The sequence below is a fragment of the Malus sylvestris genome, chromosome 11 (genome assembly GCF_916048215.2).
Source record: "Malus sylvestris chromosome 11, drMalSylv7.2, whole genome shotgun sequence".
Classification (NCBI taxonomy): Eukaryota; Viridiplantae; Streptophyta; class Magnoliopsida; order Rosales; family Rosaceae; genus Malus; species Malus sylvestris.
In genome coordinates, this window is record NC_062270.1 from 39,717,666 (window position 1) to 39,741,116 (window position 23,451).

General features: G+C 37.2%; 3 protein-coding genes, 1 long non-coding RNA gene and 1 other non-coding gene across 5 annotated transcripts; 2 read left to right on the forward strand and 3 right to left on the reverse strand.

The window, feature by feature from the left end:
• The first annotated feature begins 4,830 nt into the window (after positions 1–4,830).
• Positions 4,831–11,367, forward strand: LOC126591113 (protease Do-like 2, chloroplastic). Its single transcript, XM_050256679.1, has 21 exons — positions 4,831–5,141; positions 5,231–5,365; positions 5,468–5,518; positions 5,932–6,005; positions 6,093–6,156; positions 6,472–6,516; positions 6,623–6,730; positions 7,321–7,398; positions 7,568–7,634; positions 7,773–7,831; positions 7,962–8,061; positions 8,719–8,798; positions 9,142–9,198; positions 9,631–9,734; positions 9,862–9,949; positions 10,062–10,147; positions 10,255–10,279; positions 10,400–10,471; positions 10,580–10,630; positions 10,707–10,767; positions 10,853–11,367. Exons 1-21 carry the CDS (start codon positions 4,917–4,919, stop codon positions 11,095–11,097), a joined length of 1,875 nt encoding a protein of 624 aa, XP_050112636.1. The 5' UTR covers positions 4,831–4,916; the 3' UTR covers positions 11,098–11,367.
• Positions 11,368–11,537: 170 nt separating this feature from the next.
• On the reverse strand, positions 11,538–11,618 carry TRNAL-AAG (transfer RNA leucine (anticodon AAG)). The gene has a single exon. It is a non-coding gene; the product is annotated as a tRNA-Leu (tRNA).
• Positions 11,619–13,910: 2,292 nt separating this feature from the next.
• Positions 13,911–14,755, forward strand: LOC126588656 (classical arabinogalactan protein 26-like). The gene has a single exon (XM_050253755.1). It carries the CDS (start codon positions 14,086–14,088, stop codon positions 14,491–14,493), a length of 408 nt encoding a protein of 135 aa, XP_050109712.1. The 5' UTR covers positions 13,911–14,085; the 3' UTR covers positions 14,494–14,755.
• A 956-nt stretch (positions 14,756–15,711) lies between these two features.
• LOC126591520 (protein NETWORKED 3A-like) lies at positions 15,712–19,901 on the reverse strand. The gene is made up of 3 exons (XM_050257226.1): positions 19,735–19,901; positions 18,985–19,091; positions 15,712–16,889 (listed from the first exon to the last, which is right to left on the reverse strand). Exons 2-3 carry the CDS (start codon positions 19,070–19,072, stop codon positions 15,937–15,939), a joined length of 1,041 nt encoding a protein of 346 aa, XP_050113183.1. The 5' UTR covers positions 19,073–19,091; positions 19,735–19,901; the 3' UTR covers positions 15,712–15,936.
• LOC126591521 (uncharacterized) lies at positions 17,252–18,977 on the reverse strand. Its single transcript, XR_007612409.1, has 2 exons — positions 18,755–18,977; positions 17,252–18,587 (listed from the first exon to the last, which is right to left on the reverse strand). It is a non-coding gene; the product is annotated as an uncharacterized LOC126591521 (long non-coding RNA).
• Positions 19,902–23,451: the final 3,550 nt, after the last annotated feature.

Consider the following 23,451-nt stretch of genomic DNA (forward strand, 5'->3'; position numbering starts at 1 on the left):
CAAGCGTCGGCTAATCATGGGGATTTGGCGTAATTAGACAGGCTGCTTGGCTTCAATGTATCATATGTTCCCTTTGTTAATTGTTGGCTTGTAATTATCATAATACAAGAAGTGGCTAACATGTTTGCATAATACGAGAGATTTTTTCAGTATGTTCGAAACATGAGAAATATTTCAGTTGTATCATAAATATGATCTGGTATATCAAGTGTTATAATATAAAGTAGTTAGACCCGCACTTTGAAAAATCTGTCCGGGAACACGAGACGGTACTCCTCATGTTATTATGGAGGGACACATAAAAAAAACTTTCATCTAATTATATCATAACATGTGGAGTACTGTCTCGTGTTCCATAAAAGATGTTTCAATGTGCCGAGAATATGACCGATACATCAAATATCATAATACAAGTGATTAAAATAAGATACATAAACAATCGTGATGCTAAATGTCAAACGGTTAAATAATTTATGATTTGATTGGTTTATTTTGCATGAATGAACATTTAGATATGGTACGAATTTGGATATGTACGAATTTGGATATGGTACGAATTTTGGAAATGAACATTTCAGATGATCTTGATGGTACGAATTTTGTTGCGGCGGACGGTCCAACAAGTGCAAATTTCAAAACATAGTTGCATTCAGCCTAGGTAGGTTCTCGTATAGATTCTAGGTAGGTTCCCATATAGGGAAAAGGATCTTCGCCATATTTTTTTCCTGGGGATTCTAGAGATCTTGTGATCCGGATCATCCATTGTACATTGTGCGGTCCATTTTCATTAGGTACTATTTATATTTAATTTTTAATTTTAAATTTTAAAATGATTTGTAACCGCATGATGTACGATAGACGGTCCAGATCACGGGATCCCTAGAATCCCTAGGAAAAGGATATGGCGAGGATCCTTTTCCCCCGTATAGATTCTAGGTAGTTTAATGGGATGGGATTACATCTTTATAAACTAACATGAGTCATGTTAATGAGACTCTTTTAAAGTAGGACTTTCCGCCAAGGCGCCACCTTATGTTTTTGCACAAAGTTTTATAATGTTGGCATATAAATTGTGTAAAAAAACATGAGGTGGCGGAGAATCCATATAGAGTCCCACTTTTGAGAGTCTCCTTAGCATTTCTCAACTCACATTTAGACTTAAAAGTTAATTAAGGTGTCTAAGACATGATCAATTGGTCTAACAATACAAATGTGGTAACAACATTGAACGCAATACATGTTTTGATGAGCAATGGCGCGGTTATGAGGATGTACAATCAGTGGTGAAGCTACGTGAGGGCGAGGAGTGGCGGCCGCCACTCCCTTCGCCGGAAAACACGCTTAGGAACGCTGGTTCAGCCCTTCCGCTCTCGTCGGAATACATGGCATAGGGAAGGGAGGAAGAAGCGGCGCCAAGTCGGGACCAACGAGTGAGCAGGTGCGTAACTACTGCCATGGTGAAGGAGAAGGTTGGGTATGAGTGGGCAGGATTCAGTTCGACAGAGGAGAGAGATTGATTGAGAAATTCGGGTTGGATTTGAAGCAATGGGATCTGCGGCATGAGCACAGGACGAGAAAGGAGAGAGGAGGGAGAGAGGAGAGAGATTGATTGTTTGGTTACGGGAGCAATCTTAAAGTTGGGTGTTTGGTTATAGGTTTAGAGGAAACTTTAAATGACACAAGATTTTATGTGATTGGGCCACATGTAATTTCAGTATATTGGATCCTTCCTGGTAAGGACCCAAGTATTATCCCGCTTAAAATACTGTGGTTTATTAACCCATTTCTTTCCTCTCTTTTTTTTTTTTAATTCTTGTATGTATTTTTATTTGCTCTTTTAAGACTCTCACCGTATTTATCTTAAACTTTCACATTATTTATAAATATTGTATTACTATTTAAAAACACTGTAAATATTGTTTAATGCTTATTTTACGATAATTTAAATCCATCTAGGCTCCTGCCTAGATCTCACCTGGGCACCTAACTACTAAGTCCCAGTCCACTATTTGACTAGCGCCTAATATTTTTTAGGATCTAATCCTAACCAATTTAAGCTTCTTACATTGGCTTTGATATTATTGTTTACAACCGTTTTGGTGGAGAGACTATTTTCTGCTATGAATATTGACTCAAAACTTTGCATCTCCAATATGAAAGCAACTGCTTCGATTGAATCTTGCACTCTTTTGAATTTCGCCCCTCCCCTCCGCAAATTCTGGCTTCGCCACTGTGTACAATAGGTGTCTTTGCACAAGACTCTCAATCTTAAAGGCCCTTAAAAGATGATATCATCTACATAAAACCCAACTTAGTTTGTGACAAAAAAAAAAACTTCATCTTTTAGAACTTTTCTAGGTTCTGCATGTGAATAAGAGAAATCACTTTAATTTTATGTTTCTAGTTTGGTTCAGTTGGCTTTACGCTAAATATTTTTTGTGATTTTTGTTGATTTGAACTATAACTCAAGTAATAATACTTCATTTAGATCTCTTATTAATACAACTATAGACATATAAATTAGCTTTGTAGCAAGAGTTTTAATACAAGGGCTCATTTACTATCTTTCACACATAATCCTAAAATCTCAAAGTCGACCCTGAAGATGAGTTTGAGAAACTTTTGTTAAGTTGTAGTTCATTATTACTATATTTATGATAATAGTAATGATAAAGAGACTAAATGTGTAGACTAAATTTTATAAACTAAATAACATCCTCTAATATATTTCATTATATTCGTTACTGCATACTTATTATTAGACAATGTATGCATTTTCTTAATCAATAGAGTAGTACATAAACATTTGTATCACATTTGTACTTAAAAGTGTATCACCAAACATTAAATATTCAACAAAAACGAAATTTAAATGTTATTACAACAACAAAAAGCCTTATTGCATTAAGTGATCCAGCTGTATGAATTCTAATATGTCATTGCGTCCGATTTTGCGCCAAGATTTTTATGAGCACCAAGTCTTCCTAGATCTTCTTATATACTTTTTGTCCTGAACATCTGTCTCATAATCGCATCTTCTAACCAGAGTATTTTTAGGTTTTTGGTTCACATGTCCAAACTACCTTAATCGATTTTTTCTTATCTTATCTCCAATTGTAACCACTCATACTTTACCTCAATTTCCTCATTATTAATCTTGTTATTTATCGTGTGCCCATACATCCAACGAAACTTTTTCATTTCTACTACACTCATCTTTTGGAATGAGGATCCTCTTTGGATCATTTAATCATATCCGTTTATCGTAAATCGTGCGACCAGTTTTCATTAGGTACTATTTGTATTTAATTTTAAATAAAAATTTTAAAATAATTTATGATCACACGATGTAAGATGAATGGACACGATTAGAGGATCCCTGGGATCCTCACAAAGGATTCTCATTCCATATTTTAAAAGGAAAACTAATGAAAATGATTTGAAAACTTTGAGTTTTAATCAAAATAACAAAAAAGTGTTGTAAATGAATAATACCAATAGTGACTTTTAGAATAAAAATGTCATTTTCGTTAAAAGTGAACATTATCTGAAGTGTTTCGTTAAAACTTTATATTTTAAATGTGTTGACGTTTCACCTCTCATTGGGTTTCCAAAATTTTCTTTTCAAAAAAGAAAAAAAGAAAAAAAAGAAGCATTGGCAACTTATTTTTCAATGCAAACAAAAATTATCAAGGCTAAGGTTAACGGAGGAGTGTTTAGCAGATGAGAAATATAAATATCTGAGGCACGTGGAAAATGACGGGAAGAGACATGAGCAATTAACGCGGTGATAGGGACGCGTCCTCCCAGCATGCGGGGAATTAATGGAAAAGTGGGCTCCATTACATCGTTAACCGCCCACGTCTGCATCGTCTCAAATTTCAATTACCGACCGGTGGCCCCACCGACCACCTGCAGATGAACCAGACCTGACAACACCAGGCAGTTCAGAACTAGACACGTGCGTAATGTCCATTTACTAATCAATTGGGCTATTGCGAGACGCAACCCTATAGCCTAGAAAAGAACACATCCCAATGCAACATCAACGTCTACTCGTAAGTGAGAAGTCTCAACTTCGACTCGTTTAATTGATGAATTCAATACTTAGTTATTATGTGTTTAGCACTAAAAATTCATATCTTGGTTTTTAATCAGAAGCTAATAAATGCAAAGCAAGAGGATGGGGCTTAGGCCGAGGTGGGCATACGAGTGGCATCATCATCTTCAATGTGTCAAAACAACTTCCGATAAAGGAGATCTCGATTCACGCATTGATGAAGAGTGCAACGAGTTACGATACTTGGTGTGAACTCACCATCAATTCTCTAAACGCAAGTTTCGTCCGAAGCTATTAGGTTGAGGGCATGTTTGCCTGGGCGTCACACAATCTTATGCGTCCCCTCCCCTCGCTAAGTCATTTGGGAATGTAGGGGGGAAATGGTGGCCTTACGCGTGCTTCGGCTCACGGATGGCGTAGATGCCAAGTCATGGGCGTCGAACACCATGAAGCTGGCGAAATCAAACTGCGTAACAATAATTGGGTTCGGTTCGGTGTTTACTTTCAATGTGAATTAAAACCAGATCAAATCCGTAAATGGCAGTTGGTTTGACCAAAATTTATATGTGAAACTAACCTAAACCGGACCGTGCCAACCCCATGAGAGGGCATCGTAACGACTCAAAATATTTTCGGACCCAATTTGAAAACCCAAGTAACCACAAACTCAAGCCCATTTGTAATAGTAGGACCAAAAAACCCAAATATAAACGGGCCGGCAGTCTCCCAATTCAAACCCGTAGGCGCCAAAATTACCCACGCCCGAAAAAGTCCAATTATTTACGGATAAGGAAACGCAACTTCGTCTTCCAAAAACCTTCCTTTCAGCGGCGAGCTCCGAGCTTCCATTTTTCAAATGGCCGTTGCGGTCGGCAACTGCTGCTTCTCTGCGCTCACCTCCACCGTTAAAATCCGCTCCTTCGTCTCCGTCCAACCCTTCTTCGCCACGTGGCTCTGTTCCGGCAGCTACCAGTGCCAAGCTCTTAAGCCCGTCAGTCGGAGCAGGAGAGAACGAGCTTCCAGTTCGAGAAAAGGCTCGCCGTCGTCGCCTCCGTCGTCCGCTGATAAATATCAACCGGAGGTAAAATCCTAACCTTTATACCGCGCCGTTTGTGCGGTTATTTTTGGTAATTAAGTAGTTTGTGATTGTGTTGGGTTTGGGAAATGCAGGGAGAAGGCGTTCCCAATAAGTTTAGCGGAAATGGCAGAGGGAAGAAGGGGCAATCTCAATCGGTGGCGTACAGAGGGTTCGGAGCGCAACGAAAAGAGCGGAAGGAGTCTGTAGTTAATCAGAAAGAGCAGCAGGTTTGATGATTGTTGCACTGAATTCGTTTTGTGATGATTCAATTTCGGGTTTGGAAAAATGCTCAGTGTTTGAATTTGAAATTCTGTTGATTTTCGATTCAGGTTGAACCGAAAAGTCTCCAGGATGCCGATTTTCTCAATGCCGTTGTTAAGGTAAATTTTGTTTACCCTTTTTCCAGATTAATTTGCAATGCATTATGTCTTCTGAGTAGTATTGAAGCCGAAAGTTGTATCTTTGAGAATGTTTACAGGGTATAGTTTGTGCATAAGTTCATGTTTGGAGTAACATATCCGTATATCGAGCTTTGTGGTGCACGTTAGGTCGCTTAGATGCTGAGCTTTTCCAATTACTGATGACTATCTTCTCTTCAGTGTGTAAATTATTTTGAGCTTGGGATGTTGGTTCTTATAGAAGCTCGGGAATGAAATATCTCTTGTTTTGTCAAACAAAATATTTGCTATCCGTTGTTGTCCTGGTGATCTATGGGAGTTTGGTGTTTATCAATCCTATCACTTTAATATCAAAGTCTACAGATTCGGTTGGTCGCTAACAATTATTTGGTTAGGTTTACTGCACCCATACCGCGCCCGACTACTCCCTTCCTTGGCAAAAACAAAGACAATATACAAGTACAGGCAGGCAAGTTTTGAAATCTTATCTTGTTAACCCATTTCACTAGCCTGTGTGCAATTTTAACAGACTTATAATCTGAATCTTTCGATGCAGTGCTTTTATGATTGGTGACGGGAAACTCTTGACAAATGCCCACTGTGTTGAGCATTATACTCAGGTACTTTTCATCCTTAATAGTGAATGATTAGTAAAAAAAGGTACATTAGTATCATTTACTTAGCAGTTTAGAAATGCAAAATTATTAAAAATTTACCTGGTCAGTGAATAGGTTTGCCTTTCTACGCGCACTTGTCGGGCACATGTCAACTTTGGATTCAGTCGGCATACACATTTTGTCTACCTTGCGTTTTATGTGTTTTACATTGAGGGTTTGGGGTCTCATTAGCACGGTCATATCTTTTTCTATAATACGTACTGATTTATTGTTACTGTTTTCATCATCATCATGTTTTTATTTTCCTTACAAATGCAGGTCAAAGTGAAGAGAAGAGGGGATGATACCAAATATGTGGCTAAGGTATTTCACCCTCAGAAAATTAATGATATCTTGGAGATAAATATGATGTTGCAGCTTATTAGTAGTGGGCATTATGATTTAGCTTTACTAGTGACTTAATTTGCAGGTTTTGGCCAGAGGTGTTGATTGTGATATAGCCTTACTTTCAGTAGAAAGTGAGGAATTCTGGAAAGGAGCAGAACCACTCCAATTGGGAAGCTTGCCACATCTTCAGGTATTACTCCTGTCTCTTGGAGATAGTGAGTTATTCTATATTATTCAATGCTATCTACAATTTGGTTATATGCACTTGTAATAGCCCTTGCATCATCTGGAAGGTAAATTAACGTCAGGATATCATATCTGGTTAGTGTAGATACTAACATGAACAGAGGACCTTTCTGAGACTTGGGTTAGTTTAGATGTGTTAGTTGAGATACTAATTGTGGAGCTTAGAGGGTGTGACTGCAAACAGTGTGTGAAAGTTAATTAACTTCTGTCACATAATTTCAGGATTTCAGAAGGCACGTGCATCCCCTCTATCCAAATTTTTATTGAAACTATTAATATGACAAGATAAACTGACCACCCGCATGTCGAAATCTAGATTTAAATTTTCAAGTGATGTTACAGTAACTAACGGAAGTCACTCCTTATCGTACACCCTCAAAATAATGTCAGCCCTTTCAGTTTTGAAACTGCAGAAGTTGAGGTTGTTATACGAAGGTTTAGATTTCTACATTTCGGAATTTTCTACAGCTCTGCTATTAGATCATTTTGGTTTGTTCCTTTAAAGTGTTCTATCTGTGGCTTTTATATGGACAGGAATCAGTGACTGTTGTAGGATATCCCCTTGGAGGGGATACCATTTCAGTAACTAAGGGGGTTGTATCGCGTATAGAGGTTGGTTTTCCCTACCTGAATGTAATTGTTTGATTTGTTGCTTCTTGTTGATAGATATGGCTCTGATATTCAGTTGATATCCTTAAAAGATAAATATTCCATCCTATCTAAACTGTGCTACACAAATATGCGGGATCGAGTTCTTACAATTTAATAACTATATCCTCAGGTTACATCATATGCTCATGGGTCATCTGATTTGCTGGGCATTCAGATTGATGCAGCAATAAATCCTGGTCAGTCTATAACTCAAATTTACAAGTATAACAGTCCCTTCTTCTGAAAGTTATTTAGGTGCCTCAAGATTACCATCGTTCTTTATACATTATAACCATTTTTGTCATAGCTATTGCTTATACTTTGCTAGATTGTAGGTAATAGTGGTGGCCCTGCATTCAATGATAAAGGGGAGTGCATTGGTGTGGCATTTCAGGTAAATTTGTTGGCTTGCTGTCAAAGTTTGTTTATCCCTGCTTACTTGGTCTTAGATTTCTTAGCTGTATAGGCAATAATGTGACATGAAAACTTTTATTTTATATGATTTTAAGAGACAATTCCTTTAGGTCTACAGATCTGAGGAGGCTGAGAATATTGGTTATGTCATTCCTACTACAGTTGTGTCTCATTTTTTGGATGACTATGAGAGGAACGGGAAGTACACAGGTAATAAAGTCTTACCAGCTTTCATCTGTGTGAAGGGAAATTAGTTGATGCATGTGGTATATGAACTTTGGATTGTATATGACTTCGACTTGTGTTGAATTTTTTGTACACTGCTCATCAATGCTCTTCCAAAGTATCAAGAAAGTAGAATTATAAATATCCCATATATTGTATATAGGAAATTTAGATTCATGTATATCTGTAACATCAACTCAGTTTGCCGACTTTCATAGTGTCCCTTCATCCTTGAACCATGGTTCTAGTAACTTGTTTTGGTTACCTTGTAATAGGGGTCTTTTCAAAGGATTAGGTCGTGCTTCCATTTTTCTTTCCTGTCATCTTGTAAATGTCATGTTTTCTGTAAATATTATCTTCTTATGCGTGCACACATGCCTCTATCCATATATGAATATATGTTATACTTACATGTGTATTTTTCTTGCACTGTGACTAAGTGCCAAGTGTTATGTAACTAAAGCAAATGATCTGAATACCTGTTGAACTTGTCTGTCTAATACCTACTGCTTTCTTTGGTGGCCTGTTAGTATTACTGCTATATTTTCAATTAATTTCACCTTTACGCTTCTTATTATGATTGAAGCTTGACCCTGCCAACTTATTGTGGACTTATCCCAATAATTTGGCTTTGACTTTCAGGTTTCCCTTGCCTTGGTGTATTGTTGCAGAAGTTGGAGAATCCAGCATTAAAGGCGTGCCTGAAAGTAGAGTCTATTGAGGTATGTCTCTTTGTCTGGTCAAGTGTTTCTTGGATCCGTTGGTGTAACCGTGTCAGTAAAAGTATGTATAATATGCGCAAAGCTTTCATCAACTAAAATGATTTCTTGCAATAAGAATCAGAGATGGATTGGCAGTGAAAATGTTTTCATATAATCTTGTGAGCAAGGGAATTGCAAAGGCTTTCAGTCAAGGGCACATGAGGACCATGTAAAGCATGCAGGATTTTACTCAAGTAGAAACTAGAATATACTATCAGGCCATGTTTCAACACGTTATTATAACGATGGCTTAGTAGCTATTGATTTTTCTTAGGCTTGTCCTCATCACATCTGTTTTGTGCAGGGTGTACTGGTCCGAAGAGTTGAACCCACTTCTGATGCACATAATGTATTAAAGGAGGTATGTTGGCTATTTGAATTCTTGAGTGATTGCTGTAGCTGTTTGTAACTCTACTTGTTAAACAGTCCACAATGGAATGGTTAAGCAACTTTTTGGTGCTTCTAAGCTACAGCTTGTGTTACCATTAGGTTTTAGCAGTATCATATTTTCACATATCTTCGAGATAAACGATGAAACGGGAGCGGAAATATGATGTGAAAAACTATTAGAACCAGAAATAAAGTAACAACAATCGCATGTGTTGAATGGGAAAGGTTCTTAAGCTAGTTTTGAGGAGTCAAAAGCTAATGATGTATGAGAAGTTGGAGTTAACTTAGCCACATTTGCTACTACTAGAGTCTGTCGTTTCACTATAAATTTATTGGAATTTAAAGCACACTGAACAACTTTGAATCTTTTATACGAACTTTGATGGTTCCTGTGTTTTTTCAGGGGGACGTCATTGTAAGCTTTGATGATGTTCATGTAGGGTGTGAAGGAACAGTACCCTTTCGATCAAATGAGCGCATCGCATTCCGCTACCTCATTAGCCAAAAGTAAATCCCTGGTTCTTATACAAGAAATTCAGTTAAACACTGCATTTGTTTTTACTTTCTGATTGTTTCAGTAATTGCGTTCATGTTACAATTTGTTCAAATATGGGTTAACAGTGCTCCTATACAGATTTGCGGGCGATGTTGCAGATATTGGTATTATTAGAGCTGGAGAATATATGAAAGTTAAAGCAGTTTTGCACCCACGAGTGCATTTGGTAAGTAGAAATTCGGAGCTTTTTGCGATGCCATGAAGTAATTATCATCAGTCCCATAATTTATTTAAATATCTTGATACTGATTCTTTCGAGTTCTTTGTCTTCCGATAAGGTTCCCTTTCATATCGACGGAGGTCAGCCTTCTTACTTAATAATTGCCGGTTTGGTGTTTACCCCCCTCTCAGAACCACTGATAGAGTAAGTCGTGCTCGTTTCTGTCACTCAGAAACATGTGCAATTATCTTTTTACTATTAACCTCTTGTGTTAATTATAAACTCACCATTTCTTATGTTTCTTTCTGCAGTGAGGAGTGTGAAGACTCTATAGGGGTAAGTTTCCACACGCTCTTAAGCACAAAATTCACGTTTAGCTATTTCCTTTTCGTTTGCTAACCAGTATGCCGCTTTTGGTTTGAAAATTGATTAGTTTTTGGTTTCCTTTCTGGTCAGCTTAAACTCTTGGCAAAGGCGCGCTACTCTTTGGCTAGATTCAAAGGGGAACAGATTGTAATCCTATCACAGGTTAGTCGCGTAGATTTTCCCTGAGCAATGTGCGTCAATGTGGAGTTTGTGTTGTCGTTTCTCTGTATGTTATTGGAATTTCTGTTCTCATGTCTTTCGCGCCGATAGGTCTTGGCAAATGAAGTAAACATTGGGTACGAAGACATGAGCAATCAGCAGGTAAGTTACTTGTACTACACAACTTTTACATCTCTCCGCCAACGCTGCCCAAACTAACAGAAGAAATTGATCTCAGGTTTTGAAGTTAAACGGAACTCAAATAAGGAACATTCATCATTTGGCCTACCTCGTAGATTGTAAGTCGTAATGTCCCTTCAAATACTTCCTCTTCACTCTATCGCCCCACTCCAGTGCTCACGGTTTTTCTGTGCTCTCAATCAGCATGCAAGGACAAGTACTTAGTCTTCGAGTTTGAAGACAACTACATAACCGTTTTGGAAAGGGAAGCAGCTCTTGCTGCATCATCCTGCATTCTCAAAGACTATGGGATTCCATCCGAAAGATCTTCCGATCTGTCGGAGCCCTACGTGGATTCGCTTGGGGACAACCAAGCAGTTGATCAGGATATTGGCGACAGTCCAGTTTCAAATTTGGAAATCGGGTTCGATGGAATTATTTGGGCATAAATTATCATTGCTTACATCTTGGAGAAGCAGAAGCTATCAGTAGAAAACTAGAAAGATGGTGGTTATGATTCGCCGGCCAACGACTATTTATCGATTGGCTTCTGCCGCGGCGGCGCAGCCGTTACAAGGTGTTCGTTTTTGTAATTTCTTAGCAAGTGTGACATTTTTGATAATTTGTATCCATAAGTTGTTGCTTCAGTTAGAGTGGCAAATATTTCTTGTAATTGAATTATTTACTGTAATAAAGATAATGAAATGCCATTTATTATATATTTTGAAATTCAATTCAATCAAAAAATGATGTCCCAGTATAAATATTGTGATGCTGGTTTTTCAGCATTATTTTAGTACAGTGCAAAGTAAGGTAATGCTGCAGACGATAGACATTTCTCCCGACTCCCGCAACCTCCAAAAAGAAGGGAAAAAAATGAAAAACAGAATGTTGAGAGTGGGATTTGAACCCACGCCCTTTCGGACCAGAACCTTAATCTGGCGCCTTAGACCAACTCGGCCATCTCAACATTTGATGCAGGGCTTCTAAATTTACATATATATATATATATTTATATTTCCACGCAGTTGTTGCTTTTGATATCTTTACGACATTGTTTGATCAAATATTTTTTAGTATGACAGTTAAATTACCACATGGTGTCACTAATTTGCATGTATTACATAAGTAGTCTGTGTTTGATATGACATGAACTTACAGTATAATATTAATAGTTAAGTCCATGTAAAAGTGAGATTGCCTATGTTTTTGGCAAATGTTTTATAATGTTAGACAGGAATTGACGTTTAACTATAAGGTGTTAGAGAGTCTCACTTTTAAGATAGTACCCCTTAGCATTTCTCATTTCCCTATAACTAATTCATAGACCTAGAGGTAAATGCAAAATGATGTAAAATAATAATTTAATAACTCATATTACCTATTGAGATTTAGTTGTATATATTTTATTCAAATCGTGTTACATATATGCCGTATTTGAAATTATCACTGGTACCACAACGTACAGATATTAATCGAACAACAAAAGGAAGCTGCACTTTCAAGAAGGCGGATATTTTTTCTCACCATTTTCAAGTGACGGTGATGTTCACTATCTTATTTATCACCGTTTGATCAGTTTAAATTTTGAAATCTCTGTAGTGGACAGACACAAATCTTAAAATTTAAATTTATCCAAAAATAACAAATAATAAGACTCGAGGGCTATGAGCAAAAACCCTTTTAAAAAGGGTGCAAACAAAGAGAAACCACATGATCTGCTAAGCTGTCTGTCAATATGTTTCCAAAATACCACAGCCCATTAGTCTACTTTCTACACACATGCTCACTCTTTCTTCATCATCAATAAACCAATTATTATATCTAATATTCTACCTGCTACCGGGATAAAAACATGCTTAATGGCCAGAAAAGCAGATCCATGATCAGAATATTATACACAACAAACCCAGAGACTTCGACCCAGAACAACAATTGGAATGGAATCAGAATCACAATCGGTCATCATTGTTTGATCATTAGCTGACCCCTTAGTAAGAAATCGAAGTTTGACACGCGAAACTTTTCTTTTTGTGGTTTGTAACAAGTAATTTCCGTTCATGCATCACATTGTAACATACAAGTAAGCATCAGTGATATAAAGGTGTTTGTGTCGGATTGCAAAAGGGATAGAGGTGTTTTGGACACGTGAATCAAAGACTTGCAGATGCGCCGGTTAGAAAATCTGACTATGAGAATGAGGGTCAAGGCAAAAGAGGTAGGGAAAGACTTAGAAAGAGATTTTAAGAAATGATATAGAGTAGTTGGAGCTAGCAAAAAACTTGGTGCAAAACTAAACGTAGTAATGTTTTAAGATTCATACAACCGATCACATTTAATGAGATATAGCTTGATTATTGTTATAATAAGTAACTTTCGTTTATGTATCAGACTGTAATATACAAGTAAATATGAATGATACGTATATGTGTTGGATTGCAATTTGCAATATTCGAAAAACCAATAAACAAGGAGTATGAACTTGCTCGTTTGTAGTCATCACAAGTTACCAACGTAGCATGCAATTATGAAAACTGTCATTCAGTTACTGCTGCAAAGTCTACGTTACAAGGTTTAAAACCCTAATAGTAGATCCACGGACTCAGGCTGCAGATTTTAATGGCAAAAAAGATGGACACCTCACCCTCATGCTGTACAGAGATAATAAAAAATAAGGAAAACTAATGAAAAGGGTTTGAAAACTTTGAGTTTTAATGATAAAGACAAAATAAAGGGTAAAGTGAATAGTACCATGATTGACTTTTTAGTGTAAAAATGTGGTTTTTCGTTAAAGTGAACGGTACCGAGTACTTTTCGTTAAAGTTCCCATAAAAAATAAAGCTTGTCCCTTAGCAAAACATACAGATCTGTAATACCAAAGCCAGCTTTCAATTATATTTGGCACTTTGTGTTCTGTCCCCACTATGTAATTATTATATAACACAGGAGTATAATCACATAGTATATATAATCAGTTTACATGTTATAATCTCAGCGGATTTTGATGTTACATTCTAAAATTGGAAAATATCAACCTTATAGTTCAAAGAGAAACTTGGGTAAGGTACTCTTACAAGAGAACGGATTTTACTGTATTTCTGTATCTCATATAAATAAAATTCATAATGCACACGATATCACTATTTGTGAAAATAACATAACCAACTAATTAATCAGTTACCCAACTAATAAGTTAATTGTTCTTTTACCACTTAAGACGTTGATTGGTTATACAATGTAACTTTGTTCCATTATCACACAATAATATTTCTATCCCCCCCACCACTCTCTCACTACACCCTTTTAAGCCTTACACTCTCCTCAACTCCTTTACTCTTTCTTTCCATCCTCTCTCTCTCTCTCTCTCATCCCCAAAAACACACATTTATTGAAGCTCCATACTACTCTTGTGAACTTGATCAATCATACATTCATTAATGGCTTTCTTTTGGTCATCATTCTTGGCACTCTTCATACTTTTCATGGCTTCTCACTCCTCACTAGCCTTACAATCCCAACCAGAAACACAGTTTTCAAGCATATCAGCCGCACCTGCATTTCTCCCAGGTGCTCCTCTCTCTTCCTCTCCAACCCCATCTCCTGATATTTCTCCATTGTTTCCATCTCCTGGTGGTGTGCCTCTCTCTCCCTCTGAGTCTTCTCTCCCCACTATCCCATCGAGCCAGAGTCCGCCGGACCCGGACGTCGATGTTGCTCCTGATCAACCAGACCTGGCTCTTGCTCCATCAGGCTCTCTCCCAGTTTCCCATGCAGTTTCTGTCACTTCATCTCTGCCTATAAATGTAATGTTTTTTCTTGGCTTGCTGGTTTGGTCTGGTGTGTAAGTGTAATGCAGATTCTTGTGATGATTGCGGAGGAAAACAAAAAAAAGGAGAAATGGTGGTGGGGAAATTCAATTATTGTAACTAGTGGTTTACACTTTATGTTTGTAAACTATATTTTTTTTCTTTCAGTTTAATAGTTATTTAGTGTGATGTTTGGTAAATGCAGGTTGGTGGAATTGTTAATTTCATATGGATTGTGATTAGGATAGTATTGTATCCAAAAGAGTGTTTGAAAAATAAAAGTTGTAATTTTGGTCATGTATTCTCAAGATTCATGTCATTCTTTGGAGAGTTTTTTAGTGTGCTCAGAACACGAGCACATACATCATGTGTCATTAAACAAGTGAAGAGATACATAAAAAAACTTTATTCCACTTGTATAATAACATATGACGTACCGTCTCGTATTCCGGGTACATTGAAATCTCTCCATTCTCTGCCTCTTTACCTCCCTCTCAAAGCATAATTACTTTTCAAATCGTACTGTTAATTATCGTTCTTAAGCAGCACTATCATTGAGAAAAATGATTTCCTCACACCTCTTTTTTTTCTTATGCATGCACATTTTATTATTTAAATCTCTTAATTTTCTTTTATTTATTTAATTTAAATGACAAAAATAAAGACGAGTAGAAAAGAAGGAGAACGGATCCTCTTCGAAGCTAAGCAGCCGGATCCTCCTCATCAAACAATCTAGGCCGCTGATTGATGTGCAAGTCAATCAGGACCGTCGGTTGTGTGCCAGGAAAATGAATTAATAGAAACCGTTGAATTCAATTTATGCGGTACAGATTGTTTGATGAGGAGGCTCCGGCTGCTTAGCTTTGGAGTTGATCCGTTCTCGAAAACAAGTGTGGAAAAATCAATTCCCTAATCATTGCGGTAAATATTCCCTAATCATTGCATTAAACAGTCTCGTTATACTGAATGTTGTCAAAGATATGTTGATAGCCTTGATATTGCATAAATAAAGTGTCAATATGTTATTTATATTGTCGGTATTGTCGATCTACTACAGTAAGTAGTGCTATTTGGGAAAAGAGAGATGCTAAAATGATTCTTTCAAAGTGAGATTCTTGATAAATTCTTTGTCATCTCAAAGTTTAACGTCAATATATTATAAACCAGCGTGTTAAATAAATGATGTAGGAGATAGTCCATGAAGAGTTCGGCTTTTAACTCCCCTTAACATTTCTCTGGGAAAAATTACTACCGTAATAGTGATATTTGCGAGTTGTTCCATATATAATGACAATAATTCAGTTACAGGCAATGAAATTAACACAAGAACACCACATGAATGTAAGAACTAATACAAAGAAAACACTTGAGAGAGTTCCTAATTGGATTAAATTAGAGAGGAAATGCCCCATCATATCGACACATCTACCTAAACTGTGTACTACAAATTATACAAACTGCAAACATGTAAACACACAACATCTAGAGTGCAACAATTGTTCCATGAGACCTTGGAGACCTGTTAAACAGCTTCCTCAAAAATGTCCCGGTGAACCTGTTGAACTCGAAAGGACTCGAATTATTCGGTGGTTCTCCGGCAGGACTCGAAGTATTTGGCGATTCTCTGGCGAAACACTTCTTTCTCAGCTCCACATTCTCCTCTTTGAGCCAATCCACAGCTAAACTCAGCTGTCTTATGACCTCTCTCTTCTCTTCATCTTTCTGCTTCAGTTCATCCTTCTGAGTTCTGTTCTCTTCCTCGAGCCTTGCTATTGCTTCCCTCAATTTCCTAACCTCGTCTTCGCTAAACATGCTCAATGCGTTCTCTTTTGTTTCCTCATCAACTCGGGGTTCATCCTCTGGTTCAGGATCATCAACTTCAGAATCGGAATACTCTTTGAGCGAATCCACAGCTGAACTCAACTGTCTCATGGCCTCTCTCTTTTCTTCATCTTTCTGCTTCAGTTCATCTTTCTGAGTTCTGTTCTCTTCCTCGAGCCTCGCTATTGCTTCCTTCAATTTCCTCACCTCGTCTTCGCTAATCCTGCTCAATGCATTCTCTTTTGTTTCTTCATCAACTCGGGGTTCATCCTCCGGTTCAGGATCATCAACATCAGACTCGGAATACTCCTCCTCAGGTTCATCGCAGCAGGTTTCGGAGTGGCTATCGAAGCTCAAATCCACCACACTCATCGCCTTCTCAGACTGGCATTTCGTTGAAGAGAATGGAGACCCTAACGTTGTCAGCAGACGTGTTCCCGTATCAGACTTCACTTGATCATACCGCTCAGCCAACGAACGGTGAATGCGGTAAAATTCTTCCACCATGCTGATCAGCTGCGGCCGCTTTTTGTAATACATCTCTGCACGTTGAGCAAATGAATCTGCATCTTCCTGAATCAGCTTTAGCATGGCATCCGTCTTGTGCTCCAGCTCTGCCATTGAAAAAAAATAAACATCCAGCAATTTTCCCCTAAAGAAAACATCATCTGGTGAAGTGAATAGTTCACATGAACAAATTGGTAAATGATACAATTTCACTTAGAATTATGTGGGTACATTGATAGATTTACATTAGGTGCCGCATATGTGTGTTAGGTTAGTTAGTTAAGACGGTGTGCCCTCTATTGTACCCAAGTTTGGACCTTCTCTCCCCTTAAACTAGGATAGTTTAAGATACAACATATGGCTCATTTGGAGTGTTTTTTAAATGACTGAAAGCGTTTTTGGTGAAAATGTTTTTGGAATCAGTCCTTGGTAAAAGGGCAAGTGAATTATGAAAAAGCACTTAACTTACGGAACCCTAAACATTTTTTCTAAAAACGTTTTCAGTTATTTTAAAAGCACTACCAAACAGGTTGTGTTAAAAAAAAAATGGAAGATGTTTATGTGCCTAATAAGGTTCTTTTGGAAATAACTAGATTCAAGTGAGTCCAAAACATGATGAGGCCACAAACATAACCACAGCACATAAAGTCTACAGAGAAATATCAATCCTGAAAGGCAAATAGAAAAAACAGAAGTCCAACAATTTTCTGTGGAGCACAGTAACAGCACTGAGGACCACAATTAGAATCCACTACTGCACTGTATCTAATCATCAAAACTCTGACTTTACATATGACCTAAGAACTAGAGCCACATGATGATAAGATAAGATAGTTACCAAAAGAAAAAAAAAAAGATGATAAGATATAGTACATCCTCCAGGGTTAATTTCCCCACCCTTATCTCATCTAGTTCCCCCCAGTCAACCATTCCATCATTTGTAAATGGGGTACCCCTCCACCTAGAGCAATTTTTTTGTTGTCACCGTTACGTGACGTTATTAATTTCAGTGTTTCTAGTTCTTAGTCTACGATTTTGTCATGTGTAGGATCCCTTCACCCTAGAGCAATTTTTTTGTTGTCACCGTTACATGACGCTAATAATTTCAGTGTTTCTAGTTCCTAGTCTACGATTCTGTCATGTGTAGGATCCCTCCACCCGAGAAATTTCCTGCGCCCGTTTCATACACCTCTCTTCCTAGATCGGGTCACGGTGTAAGAAACTAGAGCGGTTACATTATTCTGTATGAAATCAGAATGTTTGTCAATGGCAGAGTTTATCTTACAAAACCTAGTTTGAGGTTAAACAACTTGTCGATAAGTTCGAAAAATAATAGTTTACTAAAGGAGATATCATAAACATAGGTCGGCACACAAGTTGTTTGATCCAAGAAACACAAAAAATAAAGAGTTAAAGACATAAAATTAAGGGACAAAACAAAATTGCAAAAGTCACCTTTTTGGATTCAGATGCACAAGGGTGGTGCTATTTACGCACTTATTTTTAATTCCCATTCATTCCCTGTTAATTTTTTCTTTGATATTCTTCAATTCATTCGATTCGATAGCCAAAAATTGGGAAAGGTGCATGTAAGGTAAAAAGGAGTCTATGGATACCACCATCCTGTGCACTTTCAATTTCTTTTATTTTATTTTTTTAATTGGGAAAGGAGTAAACAATTTCAATAAGCTGGTCCATGAATCTTAGCATCAAATTTCTCAAATTGGTAGCAGAAATGAAGGAGAACAAACCCACATGTTTTGTTTTGAAAAAACCCCAATTGGGTAATCAATTTCCAATCTCACCTACCATTTTTCCCAACTTTCCTCACTCAAATCTCATTCATTCCCTGTTAATTTTTTTTCTTTGATATTCTTCAATTCATTTGATTCGATAGCAGAAATGAAGGAGAACAAACCCACATGTTTTGTTTTGAAAAAACCCCAATTGGGTAATCAATTTCCAATCTCACCTACCATTTTTCCCAACTTTCCTCACTCAAATCTCACAAAAAAGTTTCAAACTTTATAGGGTCCCCCCACTTCCCCACCTCAATTATTATAAAACTAACCAATCAGAATTTCAAATTCGAGGAGTTTAGAACTGTGTCAACGGTCACAAATAGTACAGTAACATCTAAAAGAACCCCCAAATCTCGATCTAGAAAAAGCAAAAAGGAAAAGTAGGGATAAAAATAGGTACCAGAGAGAGTGGTTTGAAGCCATGGGGAGCGTTTGGAGATGCTGTGACTGTCGTACAACCACCAGTGTGTCGTCTGCTGCTTCGTCATTTCTTCCCACTTTTCTCACCTTCAAATTCAAAACTTTGCACACTCAGTTTTCACAACTAGCGGTATCTTAAGCCAATCACGCATAAACACATCTTAACTTGTCTGCTTAGCTGAAGGCGATTGATTTATAATACCGTCACAGTTAAAAGAGAGTTCTTTGAGTTCACCGAAAACCCCAGTAACCAAAAAAAACGAAATTTTAATTCGAAAAATTAAAACTTTAACTAACCCATTAACTCAAACAACAGCAGAAACAAAATTTGAAAAAAAATAAACCCAACTCAAAACATGAAAATCAAACTCAGAGAGTGAAATATCACCTTCAAATTCAAAACTTTGCACACTCAGTTTTCACAACTAGCTTCTATCTACACCCGAATATTATGTAACGGTATCTTAAGCCAATAACCCATAAACACGGTCTTAATTTATCCGCTTAGCTGAGGTCGATTGATTTGTAATACCGCCACAGTTAAAAGACTGTTCTTTGAGTTCATCCCCAAACCCCCCATATAACCAAAACGTGAAATTTTAATTCGACAAATATAAAAAAAAAATTAAAACTTTAACCAACCCATTAACTCAAACAACAGCAGAAGCAAAATTTGATAAAAAATCCAACTCAAAACATGAAAAATCAAACTCAGACAGTGAAATATTACCTGTGTTTCTGGTTAAATTTCCAGGGAGCTCCTCTCTCTCTCTCCTCTCTCTCCTCTCTCAAATATGGGGATGCAGTTCGAATTTAAATACAACTTCCTCGACCTTCGAAATTATTTGTCACCATATACTCCTCGGATTTTCTTCCTAACCAATCCCGTTCGGACACATACATGCATGCCCTTCGGTTTTTGGTCTTATCCGGGGAAAATTACAAGATTTCATACCCTAAAAGGCGGACACAAATTTAATATCTTCTCGCAATTACGAAATTGCCGACCTTTTGTCTTTTTCTTTCAATGATATCCAAGGGCATTTTGGGAAATTGAGGGTTTTGTGAAGATTTGACTGTATAAATTATAAATCCTAGGTGGAGTTTGAGTGTATCAAGGGTGGGGGAGCGTGGTGTGGGCCCCAACAGCAGCAGAAGAATATGAATGCAAAGAGGGCAGTGTAACGGTCCTCTGTATGAGATAATCCACCATACCATGGTTACATATACTTCTTTATTTGCATACATTTCTATATTTATGGGAGTAGGATTTTTTTTCCTGTAAAATTTTCTTTTCTTATATTCATTTATTTTAAACGGTTACAATTAAATCACGTCAATATCTTTGTGTTGACTTTTTTAAAGAGAGAGAAAGACAGAGGAAAGTGTGAGAGGAGATAAGAAAATTGGTTTAGATTCTACTAGGACAAGAAAATTTGTTTTATCACTAGTTGTATGAGTGTGGTTTGAAGAAAGGTTTTGGAAGAAAAAATAGTAGATTCTCTTTTGTGACTGAACGTCTCACGCGATATGTGATAAAAGATATAAACACATGATTGTGTATAACCAATACATCTGAGATTTTTTGTACGTGAATGGTTATTTTTACAATGTTAGTTGTTCAATAAATGGAAGCCAACCACAACACAATGAACATATCATGGATGAAGCGAGCCCATCAAGACATTCGTCTTGATTTTTAAGTTCAATTCCCAAACAACTCTAAAAAGGTCGGCTCTTTAGGCTTAAGCCATGGTTTTAACCGTTGCATGAGTTGTGAGGTCAATTTGTGTGATTAGGGTTTCATCATCTTTTCTTTTTGTGTATACTAATTAACTTCAAAGTTGCTTAAGAATGCTGAGTTTGAGAGGGGATGATTCATCTCCTCATAAAGGAAAAGATGGAAAGACAGAACATGGATGAACAGTACAATTGTCCTAGACACATGCATGAGTTTACTTCATGAGTTTTTTGTTTCTTCAAATTAGGTCCTAATTATTAGCCAATAATGGTGTACTACAAGGGAATGTCAACTTTGCACATGAATCCACAGTTTGGGAACCAAATATTTGACCAAAAGATAAGTCCAAACTTAGGGAGAAAAAAAAAGGCCAAACTTTTAGTTGTCTTCCTTATATAAGAGATCTCCAAGATTAATATCTAGATATCAAACAGTCATACAAGAATATGGTTTGTATTATTTTATATATACATTTGGAGATTCTTGATACTTTTCTTTTTGTATTTTGATTACAGGAGCAGAAATATGTACGATGATGGAAAAGTAGCGAAACGATGAAGTTTTTTGAGTAATTTCAATTGGGGTGGATTCTGAAGACATTAAAGTTTATTGTGTCAAAAAATCATCCTTAGATTTGACGCTGTTTGATCATGGTGATTAAAGAGTATAAGGGTGCGTTTGTTGCGACAGACTGTCTCGGACTGGACTAACTGCAGGGATTAAGCTGGACTAACTTAGACTAGACTAAGCTGGACTAGCTTAGTGAAGCGTTTGGTGCAGTGTCGGACTAAGAAGCAGGATAGTGGATTTTTTTTTTTTGGAAACTATTGAAAATTAACATTAGCCAATTGACATTTTTAATTTACTTTTGCCTTTAAAAAACAAATATTATTATGTCATTCCATAAAAAACTATCTTCTACCATTGGAAGAAGAGAACCAGCTCACAAACCAACCACATTTCTCAAACTTCTGGATTCCCCTTTCTTTTGTCAATCTCTCTCTCTCACTCTTCACTTCCTCTCACAATCAACTACACCCACTTCAAATCCCATGGCAAGCTCATCCCACTCGCCATCGATAATCAACATCACCACTTCACATCCCACGGCAAGCTGAAATTGTGCAGAGGCTTCGTCGGTTCGTCCTCTCGGTACCCATCGCCATGGACTTTGCTGCCTTTGTTTCTCACGCCTCGGAATTTTCTGGGAAGAGAGAAGAATTTTTATTGGGATTGTTGTTTTCATTTTGCTTTTTTGTTTTGAATATGGGCATGGGTGGGTTGGGTTTCAAATCTGGGTTTAAGATCTGGGCATGGAGGCAAATGGGGTTGCAGAGAGGCATGCTTGTAGACGACACTGTTGCACACAACGCAAGCTCGGAGACGGGATTAGCAATCCCAAACGTTTTGAGGGGCCTCGCTAAGACCACACAGTGAAGGACTTAGTCGGCACGAGTCCGACTTAGTCCCATTAAACTTTGTCCCGCTTGCACCAAACACTGGACTAGTAAGCCAGTCTAGTCCAGTGAAACTTAAGAAGGTCAAACAAATGGGGCCTAAGTGCACTGTACCAGACAAAATTGACATTTCAGGATTATTTAACCAATAAATCATTGAAGACGCCTTTTCTCGGAAAACCCTCCTTCTACAACTTTGAAAATGACGTCCTAAGCTTTCCAATGGTTTCTCATAACGGATCTCTTTCACCAAGACCACCAGATCAAGTAATTTGAACCTTTGAAATTTTATCCGACGATTAAAAATTATTATAACTTTTAAGGGATTAAAACAGATGGACCGTTAGATGAAATTTCAAATATCCGGATCACTTGATCCAGTTGCCTTGGTGAAAGAAATCCGGAGATGATCTCTTTCCTTCTCATCTGACCGATTTTATGCAGATTTGGTCAGTAAAGGAAATAATCTTTGCAGATTTGACTATTTTATTGTTTACAAAAATTATCTTTAAGTTTTGACGATTGAATGGGACTATTTTTTTACTGGTTATTTAGAGTAAATTGTAGCTATGGTCCCTGAACTTTACTCAAATGGGAGCAATGGTCCTTCAACTAAAAATCTATTACCATTGGTCATTCAACTCATTAAAACGTGCAGCTATGGTCCCTCAACTAAAAATCCATTACCTTTGGTCCCTTAATTTTAATTCAACTGGAGAAATGGTCCCTTAACTTTATCCCAATTGTAGCTATGGTCCTTCAAACATAACTCGTTTTGACAAAAAATTTTAAGTAGTTGACGAAAATGATCATAATTACACACTTTGATGAGTTGAGGGATCCTAATTAAATAAATGGTTATTCCAACATAACATATTTTGACAAAATTTTGAAGAAATTAATGAAAATGACTATAGCTACATATTTTGATAAGTTGAGGGACCAATGGTAATGGATTTTTAGTTGAGGGACTATTGCTCCAATTTGAGTAAAGTTCAGGGACCATTGCTACAATTTACTCGGTTATTTAAGTAGCTTGTTCTTAAGAAAATTTAAACAAGAAAAAAAAATCCTAATATTGAAATTGCATGCCAAAATTGTTCATCAACTCTATGAGATCAAGAACAAACATGATGACCCTCTAAGTTTTCCAAAGAACTCAGAGAGAACTGATAACTTTGTAGCACGTAATTTATTTTCAACGAAAAGAGAGATAGACATGCATGATCATCTAAGCTTGAGCTAATGA